At 41.5% G+C, this 18338-nt stretch overlaps 1 protein-coding gene across 3 annotated transcripts in view; it reads left to right on the top strand.

Annotated features, from left to right (window-relative positions):
* The window catches only part of RNF111 (ring finger protein 111), a 78060-nt gene that overhangs the window by 38852 nt on the left and 20870 nt on the right, over window positions 1-18338 (top strand). For 2 of the 3 annotated variants that reach the window (XM_018564238.1, XM_018564239.1), the window contains exons 4-9: window positions 1948-2111; window positions 4159-4344; window positions 10775-11082; window positions 16207-16456; window positions 17300-17651; window positions 17739-17864. In XM_018564238.1, coding sequence (XP_018419740.1) covers window positions 1948-2111; window positions 4159-4344; window positions 10775-11082; window positions 16207-16456; window positions 17300-17651; window positions 17739-17864 — 1386 coding nt within the window. The remainder of the gene's footprint in view (window positions 1-1947; window positions 2112-4158; window positions 4345-10774; window positions 11083-16206; window positions 16457-17299; window positions 17652-17738; window positions 17865-18338) is intronic. The other variant, XM_018564240.1, reaches the window with a different exon arrangement.

Raw genomic sequence — 18338 nt, forward strand, 5'->3', positions numbered from 1 at the left:
GTTTTTTTACACATCTGCCTTCAAAGAGTTGAGCTTTGAAGGCAGTTGAGTATCTATTAGCCTTATAGGGAGTCTTATTTTAGATAAGACCAACCTATACCCCTCAGATCCATCTAGTGGCCATAATGTGGTATATACCTGATACTACATTCGCCCTGAAAAGAAAATTTGCTAACAGCATTCGTTTTTGCTTTAATTCACACAGAAGTAACACAGATGCACTTTCACAGGGTGAATGGCTCTTCAATTGGTTTATCAATACATTTCATAGACTTGTGCTGAATAGAGAAGCAGTGACTTTATGTCCTTATGGAGTACTACTAAGAAAGCACAACCTGTCTGTGTATTAACCCTTTCGCTGCCAAGCCCTCGAACATTTTTCAAATCAGCTGGCCAAGCCATTTTTGAATTTTCTGCAATTTTTTCCTATTGATTTGATTTACCAGCGAAAGGGTTAATGTAAATATGGCTACATGTATATAAAGGCAAAATATTCAAGAGACTTTATTTGCATTTAAACAATAAAAACAACTCCAAATGAAGCCAATCATCAAGTCAGCTTCTTTCTAAAGAGTTGGAAGAAATGTGTTATGCACGTTTAGGAAGCTCAGCTCTCTAGTATGTGGTATTTTTTTGCTAGTTCTGCAGATCTAAGAATTGTTGTATCACTATGTGTGCTGCACCATTTGTTGGCTGAAAGGGGAGATTCCCTACTGTAAGGATCCAAGGCTTCAAGTAGGGGTGCATTAATACCATTTTTTTCCAGACCAAGTATGAGTACTGATACTTTTCCTCAAGTACTCGCCAACACCTTTTTTTCTAAAACAATACAGACGAATGATTTTAGGACAGTGGTGGACCGCCAGGGCCCAGGTGCAGCTGCAACCGATGCAACCCTGGTAGTTCTGCTACTGACTGTAAGCTGTAGAGGTACTACAAATCTCAGCAATACATTGTATAGCAATGCAGAATACCACCAGCTATGGAGGACTACAAATCTCAGGAATACATTATACAGCCATGCAGAATAAAGCAAAGGACAGAAAAAGCAGGCAATATTTCTAAAGTAGCTGTGGAGTTGAGGTGCAGTTACCTGCACATAGCGCACTCTATGCTGCTGATCTGATTAGGGGTGCCGGCCTAAAGTCTCTGGGCGCAGGGTCTCAGGATGGGCAGATGTGCATAACGGCAGATGCACTGTAAATAGAGGCGCAGCATGGTTCCCAAGAAGCCTGCTGCAAGGTCCCCAGGAAGCGTGGGACCAAAGGCAGCGGCTTAATTTTACATAATTAAAGCGCAGGTATTGAGTTTTGGTATCACAGCATTTTCACGAGTACTCGTGCAAATGCTCAGTATCGGTACTAATACCATTACTGGTACCGCTGCTTCAATAGATTAAAGTTTTTTTTAAAACTTTTTTATTGTATAACTTCAATTTGCCTACAATTATGTGCAAAGGAAGGGGGGGGGGGCGGGGTCTGATATACTGGTACCGCTGCTTCAATAGATTAAAGTTTTTTTTAAAACTTTTTTATTGTATAACTTCAATTTGCCTACAATTATGTGCAAAGGAAGGGGGGGGGGTTGTGGTCTTTTTGAGGACTGTTCATATATGAATTGCCTTTCCTGAATTTGTTGTGAAACACTATTGGTTTTTAATACTAAGCAAACTACATTACCACACTCTAACTTGGTAAGCTAAATTTATTTCAATTATCATGCTCCCGGCACTGTGGGATGACTGACACTTTGGTGTTGGCGTGTGCTTTCACCTCAGATGCTTTTGTCCAGAAAAAATCTAGTAACTAATTAAAAAAAAATATTACAATTTAAAAAAATAAAATGTTTATCTGTTCTGATCTAAAATGTTTTTAAAAAGTTTGTGGGTGGACATCTTCCAAGAATCCTGTTTCTAGAGAATAAAGGATAATTTGTGTTTTTTCATAGATCTCGTTCCATTCTTGGACACTCTCGATCTCACTGGGGCCAAAGTTCAAATTCGCAGACTGGAAGAACCCAGGAGCACAGAAGTCGCAGTAGGGTTTCCACTGTTATACAGCCACTTAGGCAGAGTGCGACTGAAGTTGTGGACCTGACTGTAGATGAAGATGGTACGTTTGACTCGCATGTGTTTATAACTCGCAAAGAACATAAAAATGGTGATCTTGATCTATGCATGAAACTGTTCTTCTTCTTTTTTTTTTTTTTTTAAGTCCTAAACAAGTTTTTCAAATGAATGAAGCACTCTGAAAAATGTTCCTTTTTTGCACACATGATATCCACATTTTAGGCCTGAAAATTACTTCAAACTCCCCAAAATTATATATATTTTCTGAAAGTCAAGGCCCTGTAGAATAAAATGGTGGCAGTTGCAAATTTTGTATGCTGCTTGATATTAGCGCAACTCTATCAAACCGAAAAAGTTATTGAAAAATGCACTTAAGTGAAACTTAGTGTCCCAAAACACACAATACCCATTTATTTTCTGTAAAATATAACAGATGAGGTTACAACAAGTAAATTTATGCCCGACATGCCAAGGTTAAAAATTGTGTGCGTCTGTGAAACGGCATAAAAATTCAGTACCCCAAAAAGGCCCAAGATGACGCTTTAAAAGCCCCTACAGGTCATCAGTTTAGTTATGCTTGTAAATATTGGGCCTAGAATTATTGCTGTACGCAGCGATACTCAACATTTTGTAGCACGACCGTTGTTTTCGTACGTAGGCACACCCCCGACACGTTTTTACGGGGGATTTTAACAATTTTTTTCAAATTATTTTTACAGTTTATTAAACTTTTTTTTTTAATTTAGCTTTATTTGCTATCTCATAGGGTGGCTTACGAGCCCTCTGTGATAGCATATTGGTGGTGACAGGTCCTCTTTAAGGTGATACTGGGGGTCCAATAAATCCCTGGTATCACCTTTCCACTTTAAATAAGCTTTTGAAGTGCAGGTCACACTTTTAATAGCTTATTGCTCGGCTTCAGAAGCCCAGCAATGACAGCTCAGGGACCATAAGTGATGTAATGTACATTGCTCCCAGTCCCATAGAACAGAAGTTAGCCGCTCTCCTCCCCAGGTTCCCGCCGGCATCCGACATGCCGGTTTCGGGCCAGCAGGAGGAGCTGCGGCGCTCGGGAAACACGGTGGGGACAGGGGACGGGCACTTAACCAGCAGCTGAGTCGCCAAAATCGCTTCTATTCTAAAGCCAACAGCTGGCTTTAGAATTGTAAACAGAGTCTCAGTGGCTCCTGTTTAAATGGGCACGCTGCCAATTACATACTATGTAAGTCACTGGTTGCTAAGGGGTTAAATAGTCATTTTTGTTCAGAGTCAGGTCACTTGCGTTTTTCATGCAGTGCAATTGGGAGAGTTTTAGGTACATTATTTTTGTGCATTTAGTTTACATTTACCCTTAAAGTAGAATGAAACCTTTTTTTTTTTGCATATGTCTGCTGGTAGCAAGCAGTAAACATTTGCAAAAACATTAAAAGAAAAAAAAAGTTACCAGACAAGTTATTGTGTCTGCGCCGCTTGCTCCCATCTGAAGATTCTCGAGCAACCGTGAACGATCATTGGGCGGGCGCATGTGCACTAGAGACCTTTGGCCGGGAGAAGAGTGAGAGACACAGGTTAAGTCCATATGTGCAGCCTGGCAGCGTGCTTGCGCACAGACACAGTTGAACACAGAAGACACAGCAGTCGGCGCTGGATCAGAGACCGGCACCAGCGCTGGAGGGACTCCTGAAAACTACTGGAAAGATGATGATCGGATCAAGAGGCATCATTTAAGGTAAGTCCTTGAAACAGCATGGGGGGGTGGGGGGAAGGGAAAGAAATGTGACTTTAGTGTCACTGAGTTACCCTTAGACAGAAAAAAGAAAAAAAGAATCCTCAGTAGAATGCACCACTCTATGGTAATCACATTGCTGGCCATTACGTCGCACTAATTGCATTATAATCTGAAAGTTTAGAGCCATCTTAGAATGCTGTAGTTAAAGGCAGAGCAGTATGATCAAGAGTATTCTTTACCTAAATGTTGTATTGATACCTGGGCCTGTGTTTTTTCTGTCATTATTTAACCTGCACACATAGTCAAATGTAATGTCAATTATGTCTGGTTATGTATTGTAAAAATTCTAACTGTTCCATAGACCCGACAGTTGTGCCAACCACCTCTGGCAGAGTTGAGTCCCCATCCATCAGCACTATTTCCAGTAATACTTCTACCTCAGAGCCGGCCTCTGATGCTATTTCAGGACTCTCTGGGTCTCTGGTTTCCACAGTGTCTGAGTCACCTTCAGTCGCCACAAGTAGCAGTACTACAAGCATTACATCAGGTGAGTAAACTTTGATTTTAGGACTGCTGGTTTTTTTAATTTAATAGTAAAACACCCTATCACCATAGTACGTATCGGTCCACCATGGACTCGTAGCCATATTTAAAATATTTTCCTTTCTTGGACAGTTATATACATCACTCCAGATCTGTACCTGATTTGGAGTTCTATGGATACATTCCATTTTAATAACTTAGGCGGCCTATCTGCTATATCATTTGATATGAGGGGGAAAAAAAGGGCTGAAAAAAAGCAAAAATTACATTTCTGTAGATTTTCATGACACAACTGTAGTGCTATGGTTGCTAGGAAGTGACGTTTGAAAGAAAATGTTATATAGCGATATACACACACAGTACTATGCAAAGGTTTTAGGCAGGTGTGAAAAACTTCTGTAACGTAAGAATGCTTTCGGAAATGAAAGTGTTAATGGTTTATTTTATCAATTAACAAAATGGAAAGTAAATGAGCAGAAGTGAAATCCAAATCAATATTTGGTGTGACCATCCTTTGCCTTCAAAACAGCATCAATTCTTCTAGGTACACTTGCACACAGTTTTTGAAGGTACTGGGTAGGTTGTTTAAGTTACATCTTGGAGAACTAACTACAGATCTTTTGTGGATAGAGGCTGCCTCAAATCCTTCTGTCTCTTCGTATAATCACTGACGGACTCCATGATGTTGAGATCAGGGCTACCCTGAAGATAGTTTTTAATGGCATTGGCTGTGTGTTTGGGGTCGCTGTCCTGCTGCAGAATAAATTTGGGGCCAATCACACACCTCCCTGATGGTATGACATAATGGGTCTGCTTGTATTTCTCAGCATTGAGGACACCACCATTGATCCTGACCAAATCTCCAACTCCATTTGGAGAAATGCAGCCCCAGACTTGCAAGGAACCTCCACCATGCTTCACTGTTGATGCAGACACATTATTGTACCGCTCTCCAGCCCTTCAGTGAACAAACTGCCTCCTGCTACAGCCAAATATTTTAAACTCCTCCAAAGCACCTGCTGCCATTTTTCTGCACCCCAGTCTCTGTTTTTGTGCATAGTTAAGTCACTTAACCTTGTTTCTATGTTGGAGGTATAGCTTTTTGGCCGCAAGAGCACAGAAAAATGGCAGCAGGTGCTCTGGACTGAGGTCAAAATTTGAAATATTTGGCTGTAGCAGGAGGTAGTTTGTTCACTGGAGGGCTGGAGAGCACTAAAATAATGAGTGTCTGCAGGCAACGGTGAAGCATGGTGGAGGTTCCTTGCAAGCCTGGGGCTGCATTTCTGCAAATGGATTTGGAGATCGGGTCAGGATCAATGGTGTCCTCAATGCTGAGAAAAAAAAGCAGATTGCTTCTCCACTAGGGATGCACCGAAATTTCGGCCACCGAAACATATTGGCCGAAAAGCGCCACTTTTGGCAAAATGCCGCAAGTGTCTTCTTTTGGCTGAAATAGCGTTGCATTTTTGGTTTCTCTCCTCTCTGCTAAGCGCTGCTCTGTTTCCAGCGGGGAGGAGAGAAACTGTCACAGGAGGCCAAGCGGTGTGGCGGCAGAGTGCTGTGAGTGGCCAGTATCTCTCCTCCTGCACCCCTCAGCCTCCTGTGACAGATTTAAGAAAGCGGCGGTGTGTGGGTGAAGACAGATGTCGGAGGAGATCGATCTCTCCTCCCCGCACCGCTTGCTCAGCCTCCTGTGTCAGCGAGTCGGGATGGAGAGCGGGTACTAGCACTCAGTGATCGCTGAGTGTTTGTAAATAATTGCGGGCATAGTATGTTTACTGTGTCCCCAAATATGAATGGGAAGGGATCTGCAATACTTCCTGTTCATTCATGATTGTGGTTATAGTAAACATGCTATCTCCACAAGTTAAGATTGAACTGGAACACTCAGTATAAAGGATTCCTGTTCATGTATAACAGGGGCTGCAATCTCTTTTTCTATTTTAAAAGGGAAATATCAGGTGTCTGATTAGACCTCAAATATTTCCCCGAAGCCCCCAGTAGTAAAAAATAAAAATATTTAGAAACATTTTGAAGAAGTTGGGGAGGAGGGGTTGGTGGGGAGAGAAACATTTTCGTTTTCGGCCTTTTTGGGTTTTGACATTTTTCATTTTTCATTGCGGCGCACCTATCATCCATCATGCCATTCCATCAGGGAGGCATGTGATGGACCCCAAATTTTTTCTGCAGCAGGACAACGACACCAAACATACAGCCAATGTCATTAAGCACTATCTTTAGAGTAAAGAAGAACAAGGAGTCCTGGAAGTGATGGTTTGACTCCATCAGATCCCTGATATCAACATCATCGGGTCTGGGATTACATGAAGAGACAGAAGGATTTGAGGCGGCCTATATCCACAGAAGTTCTGTGGATAGTTCTCCAATATGTTTGGAACAACCTACTTGCTGAGTACCTTCAAAAACTGTGTGCAAGTGTACCTAGAAGAATTGATGCTGTTTTGAAGGGAAAGGGTGGTCACACCAAATATTGATTTGATTTGGATTTCTCTTCTGTTCATTTACTTCTATTTTGTTAATTGATACAAATAAACTATTTAAAACTTTTTTATTTCTGAAAGCGTACTTTACAGCATTTTTTTCACACCTGCCTAAAACCTTTGCACAGTACTGTAAATTCCAGATTTCTATTATAAAAGAGGTGTTTCCTTTAATTGTGGTGCAAGGCTGGACCTTGGCTCCTCAGCCTGCAGCATTTAAAGGAAGTAAGAATATATCAACTACTTTGCTAGTGGCTGTTGTGTTCTTATGTTCTATTCAATTTTCGATAGATTATCATAAAATTATATTATGCAGTCTTCTATCCAGCCAGCAGGTGAGGCCCACTTTACAGAAGTCATCAGAGCAGTGAGTCCGTGCTTGATAGCTGACGATTCAGTCACACAAGGGAACTACAAACTAAGCTGCTGTGATGTTTCTTTAGATAGACCATAATGCTGTGGAAATAATTTGCCATGTATTAAATATACAGTATATTTGTAATACATAAACTATATATAGTTAGTATAAGTCAGCAGTTCAAAAATAAACCTGAAATTAAAATCTTTCAAAGGTAAACTTAGGTAAAAGGTAGGTAGAATATACAGTACTGTACAAAAGGATAGACACACAAATATTGATTTGTTTTAGGTTTTTCTGTTTATGTGCTTTGTAGTGTCAGTGATAAATGCTAATTTTTGCGATTTTTTTTTTTTTTTTTTTTTAAATTTATTTTTTTTAGGCATCCTCACTTTTGAATTTTTTTTATTTTTTATTAAAAGGTGCCTTAAACTTTTGCACGGTACTGTATATGCGCATTCATAGTGCTTTATGTATTTTAGGGCTGCAAGTAACTTATTTTCATAATCTAGTAGTCGGCCAATTTCTTTTTTCCGCTTAATCGGATAAAAAAAATACAATTAACGAATGATTAAAGGAGAACTATGAGGTGAGTGATTTTCACTCATCCTCAGTTCTAGCCGACCTGTGACAATGAAACTGTCACAGGTCGGCTCAGTAGATCGGGAAGTGAGCGAACACATACCGGCGTTCGCTCACTTCTTGATCATGTCACTGCAGAGAGCCATGACCGGGGAGTGACTGGATTCCCCCCTCCCGTCCGATCCTCCAGCGCTGACTGGCGGAACGGACGGGGGAGGGGACGGGTACAGCTGGCTCTACCTCTAGATAGGCTGTCACTCACGCATCTGGGCGGATCCAGACATAAATGTCGGGATCCATTTCAGCTGCGACGTCTCAGTATACCGCGAGCTGTAGCTCCCGGTATACTGAGCTTAGGGTGACGAGAGGACGCTAGTTTGTGTCCTCCCGTTACCCTAAGGAGGACTATGGGGAAAAGCCCTGACCGCATAGTTCTCCTTTAAATATTAATTATTTTGTTAATATTATTTAACTTTTAGATTTGCAATTATTAAATATTGATTAAATAATTTAAACAAATGGACATATATTCATTTTTTCTGCACAGCTCTCATTCCTGGCATATGTCACAGGTCGAACTTGTGCAGGAAGGAAAACATTACCAAGCGGACTTCTCTCCTGGACTCCTCTTACCAGACCCTTTTGTCTGGGGGAATCCGATTGGCTGCACGTTTGAATCCGCATCCTTACGTGTTTGCTAATTGACTAGAATTTTTAGTTTTTTTGTCTTTCGCCACACTTGGCTCTTGCCTGGCTGGGCGCGAGAGGACATTGCTGGACACACTGCATGTGAAGCTTAACATACCGGCATTTGCCTCTGCTGCACGCAGCTCCGTGTGCAGTGTGTTCGCTGCCTGGACATCGTCCCCATCTTTGTGACCAGGGCAGCTGCACCGTCTTCCTCTCCTCATCCTGGGTTGTTAAGCCACTGACTCCACTCACTGCATGTACACGCAACATGCGCAATGCACGCAGCGTACAGTACTTACACTGGCTGCACATGGCTATTCAGCTCGTCTACAGTCCACTGTATTGTGAGCAACCTGGAAGGGAGGGGGAGGCTGAGACTTGGGGTAGGATGGTTGTCACTGCACTACATACCGGCAGATAATTTCTTGAACACTGTGCAGTATGCAGCTCCACCGGGTCTCTTTAGCTCTTTTCCCTGAACGACCCAGCCTGTCTGCACGCTCTGGGTCAGTCTAGGAGTGGTGTGGGTGTGTCTGCCAGCGGCGGGGACAGGGTGGGTGTGAGGCGCTGCAAACAGCCCAACTAATCGATAATGAAAATTGTTGAGAACGATTTTCATCAATTTATCTACTTAGTTGTTGCAGCCGTAATGTATTTATGGTTAAGTAAACTGTAAAACTGAGCAAATGAATGTGCATGCAGTTTTGGCCAGTCTGGTAATTGGGGCTTGTAAACTGATTCTATACAGAATAGAAAAACCAGCATGTTCAAATGAAGTGAATAGAAAATGTACTATTTACACAGAAAGATGAGATTTGCTCAGTTTGCATGCGAGTCTAGATATTGATGGAAATCCATGCTTCTCAGTTTAAGCCTTTAAGCCATTTAGTAATGCAGCATATGAGCATCCCTAGCAGTAAGTGGCTTGCATAGGTGTTAAATTGTGAGCATTCAGAAGGTCTTGATTTATTGTTACTGAAATGTTTTGCACCACTGTGGAATCTTTCTGCAACAAAACATTAAGACTTTCCCATCTTTTCAAGAAGTAAAAGATCCTTTAAATGCACTGCTCTCATACCACTGTGGTCCCAGCTCCAATAGAATAGACAGACTATGAATGCACTTGTCAACAGTTTAGAGCACAAGCAGATCTTAGACATTTGAACATAGCCATCAGACATTCTATCCATTCATAGAGGTCTATGACCAGTAAAAATGTCCACAAGTGTGTTGGTCTGATTGCAACTATAAATTCTTGCTGATTGGTCCATATTTTCTTGCCATATTTTTTATGTTGTGAAAATGTGGGAGCCACTATTTTCTTGTTTTTTTAAAGATGCAGGTTCTGGGACTGTCTCACTGAGCCAATGAAGTTTAAAAACACCTCCCATTTTGTAAACATTTTCCAGGTCAGTTATTCAGTAGGCATTAATGCCAGGATTTGGATTGGACAGAGCCTGCACCTTTTAAATACAAGCCAGCAGTGGCTGCTCCCATATTTAAATCTTTGCATGTTTCCTTTAAGTGTTTAGAAAGTTGTAGAGTTAGAGTGCATACCACTGCCCACCTGCTGGTATTAGAATGGGAGTCTTTTTTATATATGCATTTTCCTAAACATAATTCAGTTGCGTGATGGAAATTACTAATTTCTTATTTATGGCTCTGAAATGTTTACAGATTATCAACGATTGTTGTTAAAATCTTTAACATGAATCAGTTTGTGGAAAATATACTGTTTTTGATAGAGACCCTACAGGATCTCCTATATACAACAAGTTTAAGGGCCGGTTCACACCACAGTCTGCGTTCCACTGTGGTTCGGCCACAAGCCGGCCGGCTCCCTGTGTTCAGGGGAGGGAGGAGTGTGGTGGTGCATTGAAGTCAAGGGCACTGTGGCCACGCCCTCCACCCATCGTGTGGTTGCCCGGAACACAGGCACATTAGTGCCTGCATTCCGTTCCAGTGTGATCTGCAAAAATAGTGCTTGCAGTATTTTTGCAGATCGCACTGGCCTGGAACGCAGGCACTAATGTGCCTACGTTCAGGTGAGGGCGATTGCACTGCGGTCGGGTGGTGGCTGCGCTGCCATTGATTTCAATACACCGCCACTCCCACCCCTGAACGCAGGGTGCTGGCTGGCTTGCGTTCGAGTGCGTTCTAGAGGCCAAATGCACTGGAACCTGGATTTTGTGGTGTGAACCGGCCCTAACACCATTTAGAAATCTAGAAAACATTTAAGACTGCACTTGAATACAAAGGTGCAGACCATAAATAATGAACTTGTGTTTTCATTCAACTTGTAGATGAGACCAGGACTACTGGCACTAGCACAGATAGTGGGCCGCCAGCATTGCCAAGATTACCATCTTGTTGTCCTGAACATTCACCTTGTGGAGGATCCTCACAGAATCCCCATGTCATGGGACATCCTCATTCTAGTTGTTATCCATCACATAGTCACCACTTTCCACATCATCACCATCATCACCACCACCCCACTGTCCCCCTGTCACCTTCTTTCTCAGAGTCCCACTGTCCCGTGGAAAGAAATGCTCCTGCCCCTCCACCTTGTGGATCAACGACCAGCTCTTCTTCCACCTATCATGACCCGGTAAGAATCTACAAAATTAATATGGCCGTTTGAGAATTATTTTTTGTTTTTTTATTCTTTAATTTCAAATTTTTTAAATGCGGTATAGTTCTATAATGCCACATAGAAGTCATTTTCTTAGCTAACTGCAGGGATTTCTTCAGATAGACTATCTTTATAAATATGCAGACTATCTTTAAAACGTATGTATGCATTAAACATGTGAAGGCTTTTCTTTCTCATCCATTGAGTGAAACAAGAAGTCATATATTGTTGAGTTATACTGCCTACAGGAGTTTTTGATGCTGGGAAACACAATCTGTAGGTCATCTCAGGATAACCCCTCCTATATCCAGCATGTTTTGCTACTGTTCTCTTTGACTTCAATCAAGATTCCTTGCTAAATTGCTGCTTGAGCTGGTTTCTATCGCAGATATCCAGAATGGCCTTTTCTCAGCCTAGCTTTGATACAACCATACCTTGGCATCACTGGGCTGGACGTCGTGGGACTAGTCTGGAAGTGACCTTTTGTATCTTGGGTTCCACTTGTGATTTCCAGACCTAGTTCTAGTGAAGTTATCTGTGTGCAATTTCCAGGTCCAGAGCCATTAGCATTGCCTTGGAGCTCCCTTTTGTTATATAGGCTGAGCTTTGGAGCTATCTTGTCATTGTACACCATTGGGCATCTAAAATACAATAACTGGGACAGCCAAATCATTTATCAAATTGACCCTTCTAACTACTGATGATGTCAACTTGCACCAGCACTCGCTCTTAGCTTGAAACTTAATAATGGTTGATCATTTAGAGTAATGTACTCAAAAATGTCACAAGAAACTTTAACCCCCAAATATTTGACATTTTGGTGCCATCTGTATCTGAGTGGCACATTTTGGCAATGGGTGCTCTAGGGGTTCTACTGGCAATAACATAGATTTCTCCCAATTTATCTTGAAACCAAAAAAACTTCCAAAGCATTCAACAATTCTCATTAGTGACTTTATCTTCTCCTGTTTCTCTTCTGAATCCGGTCACTGTCTCCGATCCTCTGATTGCCACTGTCTCTGATCCTCTGATTGCCACTGTCTAAGGCTAATGCAAACAATAAGGGTGACGGATAGTTCCGGTCTTTTACCTCTATAAAGGGAAAATGGTTCTGACAATCCACTGTTCATTCTTAGACGTGTCCGGCTATTAGAATATATCTACCGTATCCAGGAGATATTTTGTTCCTTAAATCCTAACTTACCTGCCATAAATATTCCCACTCAACACTATCCAAAGCTTTGGCTGCGCCCAATGATAGAATAGCCCCGTTTTAATTATTCATAACTGGAATCTTCAAATTAACATTCTATGCATATTAGCTGTAGAACACGTGGGTTTAAACCCTGCCTGGTCTGGGTAGATAAGCTTACCAATAACCTTTTTGATAGCCGCACAGCCAGCACCTTAGCAAATGCCTTAATGTTAGACGTCAATAGGGAGATTGATCTGTAAGACCCTGGAAACCTAGCACCCCCTCCTGCTTTAGGAATAACCACGATAACTGCTTCACCCGTTGAGTCAGGCAGTTGCATAGTCTGGGCAGACTCTTTAAAAACTTTTTTGACCTCAGGGATTAAAATAAAATCATATATTTAGTAAATTTCAAATGGCAATCTGTCGGCCCCTGGTGCTTTATTGGTGGCTGCCATAAAAACAGCTCTGAGTTCATCTTATGTTATCAGAGCGGTCAGGAATATATTGTCTGCTCCAGTCAGCTTTGGGAGATACAACGTATCCAAAAATTGTGTCTGGTCATCTGACTCGTAAGAGACATTACTACTATAAAGATCCATTATAAAAAGTTGAAAAAAATATTAATGATTTTGATCGTTAGAACTACCATTAACATATGAAGATGCTTTCTGCGACCTAGCAATAGTAGCCAAAATATTGTCTGACTTACTCCACTTCGCAAAAAAAAGGCTATGAGGAGGAGAACCTTTTCTTTTCAGATTTCATAACTGCTTAAGACTCCTGATGTTCCACCCAAATTTTCAGATTTGATATCATGGGACAGGCTAATTATTTTGGTTTCTAATTGTCAAACTGCTTCAGTAATGTTGATTTGCCCTGGCCATAGACCTCTTCTTTTTTTTTTTTATTCCCAACAATCTCTTCCTTAAGTAGACCCTGGGGAAAGGCTTTAAGCGCGTCCCAAACTATAGGAGAAGGAGCAGTGGATCTATTAATAATCAAAAATTCCTGTAATTGTTATAAAATATCATGATTGGGAATTATCTGGAGCCAATATGGATTAACTTTCCAGAACAATGTTCTGCACCTAGACTGGAATTGGAGGTATATCCCCAAAGGAGAGTGTTAAGAAAGGTCACGTGACATAACTAATATATATATATATATATTAGTTATATTTATTTATTATAGAACCTTTAACACATGGTAACATATTTTCCGTAGCCAAAGCCAGTGACCATTTTTTACTCAGATTCAGAGTCCCCACAGTCTTCCTCTGATTGTTTTTGAGGCGCCTTGGGTCTTTCAGAGCCCCTACAGCTGCAAAGATCTTTCAACTACACCCTCTGTTCAAGGTATTCCATGTGGACTAGAAACACCCTTCAAGTGTCCTGGACCCCACCAAAGAGTGTGTTGGAATTGTTCCTCTTTGAGTGAATTTGGTAAACGGTGGTAAATGCCCACTGTGGATCTGCCAATCACCCATTTTACCAGGAAAACCACTATACTAGTTACGGGTCTGCTTAACTTTAAGCATTCTACTGACCAACAATTGGAATCCCTCCTTACATTTCAGTTTCCCTTGGCTGATTCTGCCTTCTGTTCTGTCTTCGTAGTGACCTTAATCTGTCAAACCATGGCAGAATGGATTGTATCTCTCAAAAATTCTCCTTTTTGCTTTGGTAGATATCTTCCTGAAAGAGTGGGTGGAGCAGATACCTGGAGCTGTGCGCTTTAGTTGTGATGACTTGTTGGGAACATCTAAATTTGTGTCCCCTAGGGGTCCACAGTTCCCTCTGTGCTTACAAACATGCTCTTGGTACTTCTTGCTCTAAACTGAGACATGCTTGGTAGAGGAGGAGTTATCCTGGACTGGCCTAGAGATATTTGCCAGTGTCCAATCCACCTGTAGGCATCAGTGTAACCTGACAGTATATGATGTCTTGTGTCCCTCAATTGCCTCAAAGACAAGTATTTTATGGTACAGTACAAATATCCAATTTTAACTATTTGCCAGGTGATTTAACACACTATATGAGCAAATGTTTGTGGACACCTGGCCATCACATCTATATAAGTTGCTTAGACATCCCACACAAAACGATGGGCAATAATATGGACTTCACCCTCCTCTTGTGGTTATAACAGCCCCCCTCTTCTGGTAAGCTTTTTGTAGTAAGGAATTTGTCCTTTTAGCCAAATGAGTATTTGTGAAATAAGGTACTAATGTTGGATGAGAAGAATTGGCTCACAGATGGCTTTCCAATTTTTCCTAAGGTCTTTAGGATTGAGTTAGTCTCTGGGCTGGCCACTATAGTTTCTTCACACCAGACTCCTAAAATCATGTCATTACGAAACTTACAGTTGATGGGGGCAAAGCTAGCAGTGCAGATGTTTCATCTCACTGACTTAGTGACATTAAAGGATACATCCCCCCCATGTTAATGTCAGCACTTACCTTAAATGATGACTCTTAATCCGATCTTCCTCTTCTTTCCCCATATTTTCATCTGTCCCTCCAGCGGTGCGGCGGCTCGCCAATCCAGCGCTGACTCCTCTCTGCTTACTGACACTTCCGATCCAGCGGTGTCTGCAGGCGCGTGCACGTGTCCATAGACTTACCTTGCGTCTCTGCTCGTCTCCCAGCCGAGAATCGGAACTACGCATGCGCCCGCCCCAAGATCGTTTGCGGCCGCACGAACAGTTCCGAACTCTCGCCTTGGGAGCGCGCACCGATAATGAGGTCAGTCTAAACCGCTGTTTTAAGCAGGTTTTGTTTTGGTTTTTTTTTTACTTTTTGCCTATATCTACTGCTTGCCAGCAGTAGATAAAGGCAAAAAAACAGGAGGCTTTAGAACCCCTTTAAGTTCAAAAGTGGACTCCGGGTTCAGTGCCATGTTTGAAGTCACAGAGCTCTTTAGTATGACCAGGCTTATCAGTGTGTTTCAACATATGCACCTTTTAATAATGGGTGCTGCCGAACACCTGAACTGTCCACATACTTTTTGCCATATATTGTGTTTGTATATATAAATATATATACCTAAATATAAACATCAATGTTTTATATGTCCAATTTATTCAAGTTTACTCATTTAATATTTATATCTGACTTAACATATCTATGTAAAAAAAACCCACAAAGCCTCTTGATTTCTTATGTGATATTACTTTTAAAGGTTACTAAAATGCATCAACATTGCTAATTTTACTAATAATGAAGATTATTGCCAAATGTTCTATGTAGGCAACAACCTCCATTTCTACTCTTGCCGCCAAAGCCTATGGCTAGGCAGTATCATGGTCATAGACAAATTGAAGTATTTTGAGATGATGGCTATCAGTTAGGACCTACTCGGATGCATTTTCCTTATATGCGTGCTACACATTTAAAAGTATGTGCAAGTATATTATGCTCTAAGCCAGTGGTTCTCAACCTGTGTAACCTCGGGACCCACATGTTTCCTTGGTCATTAAGGCGTGACCCAAAAATGATTTCATTTCTGAAACATTTTAATTTAACTATGGCTTCTCAAGTCTGCATACACGACTTTTAACATTTTCTTTAAGGTAGACTTTTATGTAGCTATAAGATGTCTTGGAATAAACCTGTCATGAGATGAATGCTTGTCATCGTTGCAATTTCCAAAAATTCTAGTTTCTTGCTGTAGTGCTTTCAGTACATTGGTTCACTGACTTATAGAAAGCACACCATTTTAGAGGTCTTGACTTGCAGCATGGCTATACTTGGTTTTTGACTTGGTGTACTGAAGCCAGTGATGGCCAGACAATTAGCACTTTCAGAAATACTTTAGCAAGGGCATGCATTATAATTTTCTCAACAAGGTTTTCCTTTAAGAAAATAATGTATTATTCTCATGGTTTTACCTTGTCACATTTCAGCAAGCCTTGCCTGTGGATTTGAGCAATAATGGTATTCGAAGCCACGGAACTGTTAGCTTTCACAGTACATCTGCTTTTGATCCTTGCTGCCCTGGCTCATCATCGAGGTCTACAGTCTATGGACATCAGTCAACTGTCAGTACAGCCCAAACTATGGCTATTGATGGCTATGCAACTGGCTTGGTAGCCCAGACACAGCCACCTGCCCAGACTTCTCTTTCCTCTTGTCGCCATTACATGCATTCTCCATGTAAGTGTATCTACTATTATTATATTAAGAATAGTGAAGTACTTAAAATGTTACTCCAGGTTTGAAATAAAGTTGTTTTTTTTCCCTCCTAAAAAAAGGTGTTATTACACAAGCATAGGACAGCATCTATTAAAGATCTACCATTTAACCTATAGCACAGATCTATTATTCATCGATTTCCAGTGTCCTCGATCTAGAGAGGGAAGGCTTGTGGGATTGGCTTATTGTATTAGCAGACTGAACTACTGTCAACCAGTAGAAGTATGGCTGCTGTTACAAGACTGTCAAATGGAGGGGAATAGTATTTAAAAAAAAAGGATGTCCGCTATTCGCGGATTGGCGATATTAAATAAAGAATATTGATTTTGCTTGAAATGTCCTTTTTTAAAGTACATAAATTCCAGAGCCCTTTTAGAGCTGGTCATGTGTGACATTTCATTTTTTGGGAACTAATGGGCATAGTTATCTCATGCTTAGTTACCTGCCTTCCCAGTCTTTGCAATTTGTGTCAATGTTTTGGTGCCCACTTAATCCTGAGAGCATATACTGAGCAGGCTCCTTGAGGATGCAAAATAAATTCCCTTCATCGAGATAAAAGGATGCACTGTAAGAATTTGTTATTGCTTGGCTCCTGTTTAAAGCACAGTTTTTTTTTGTTTTTTTTTGCACTACATATAAATTCCCTTTTGAGTGGATTATATGTGTAGGATACATAGCTCGTTCATAACTTCTCTGAATTTTATGAATACAGCGTTCATGTCTGTATTGTCTTCAATGTTTACTGTAAACATCTTGGTTTTAGTATTGTTTTAAAGGTTTCCATTTTCTTTTGCATGGTTTCAGATGCTTCACTTACAAGGCCTCTTCACCACCAGACGCCTGCCTGCCCTCATTCTCATGCCAACCCTCCTCCCCAACCACCCCCACCACCTCAGATGGACTATGTTATTGCACATCCAGTAGCACCTTTTCATCCATCTCTTCCAAGCCTTTCTTCAACACATCCTGTTCCACCTCCACCTCCTTCCCATCACTTCACCAGTGCTGCTGCCCCTCTCTCACAACATTTGCCCACCTCCCACCAGTCTATATCCCATCATATTACTGCCACAGCACCTACAACACAGAGGTTGCACCCCCATGAAGTTATTCAGAGAATGGAAGTTCAAAGGCGGCGTCTTATGCAGCATCCAACGTAAGTTTTCTTCCGAGCATCAATCACACTAGTCTTCAGTGTTCTCATTTGCCTACTGATAAAGGATCCCAACCCCATGTTTTCCAGGCGAGCTCATGAACGCCCACCACCACATCCACATAGAATGCATCCCAACTATGGCCACGGACACCATATTCATGTACCACAGACGATGTCCTCCCATCCCCGGCAAGCTTCTGACCGGTCTGCCTGGTAAGCAATAAGAATTTTGAATCTAAAAGGTCACATTGGGTTGTTTTTGTATTAGGCACTTCTAGATGTTATATAGGTGTATGCACTTTTAAAGTTCAGTTCACTCTGTAGGCACAGTCATGTTCATTTACATTAAATGGACTAATTATTTTTTTTTTTGCGTATTACATGTTTCATATACAGACACTCATCGGTTGCGAACGGGTTAAGTTCTGATAAACCCATCGTATCATAAACTGAGGAGTGTACTTCCATGTTCCGTGCTGGCTATTTAAACCACGCCCACTAAGAGGAGGAGTGGACCTGAGAGAGAACGTTCTCTCTCAGGTCCGCCCCTCTGCTCAGTGGGCTGATGCAATAGCCAGCCTGCTATTGGAATTTGAAATGGCCAATAGCAGCCTGGCTAGTGCTCCCAGCTGTTTACATTCACCTGCTGGCTGCGGAAACTAGCCGGCAGGTGAATGGGGAAGCGGA

The sequence above is a fragment of the Nanorana parkeri genome, unplaced genomic scaffold (genome assembly GCF_000935625.1).
Source record: "Nanorana parkeri isolate BGI_ZX_2015 unplaced genomic scaffold, ASM93562v1 scaffold739, whole genome shotgun sequence".
Lineage (NCBI taxonomy): Eukaryota > Metazoa > Chordata > Amphibia > Anura > Dicroglossidae > Nanorana > Nanorana parkeri.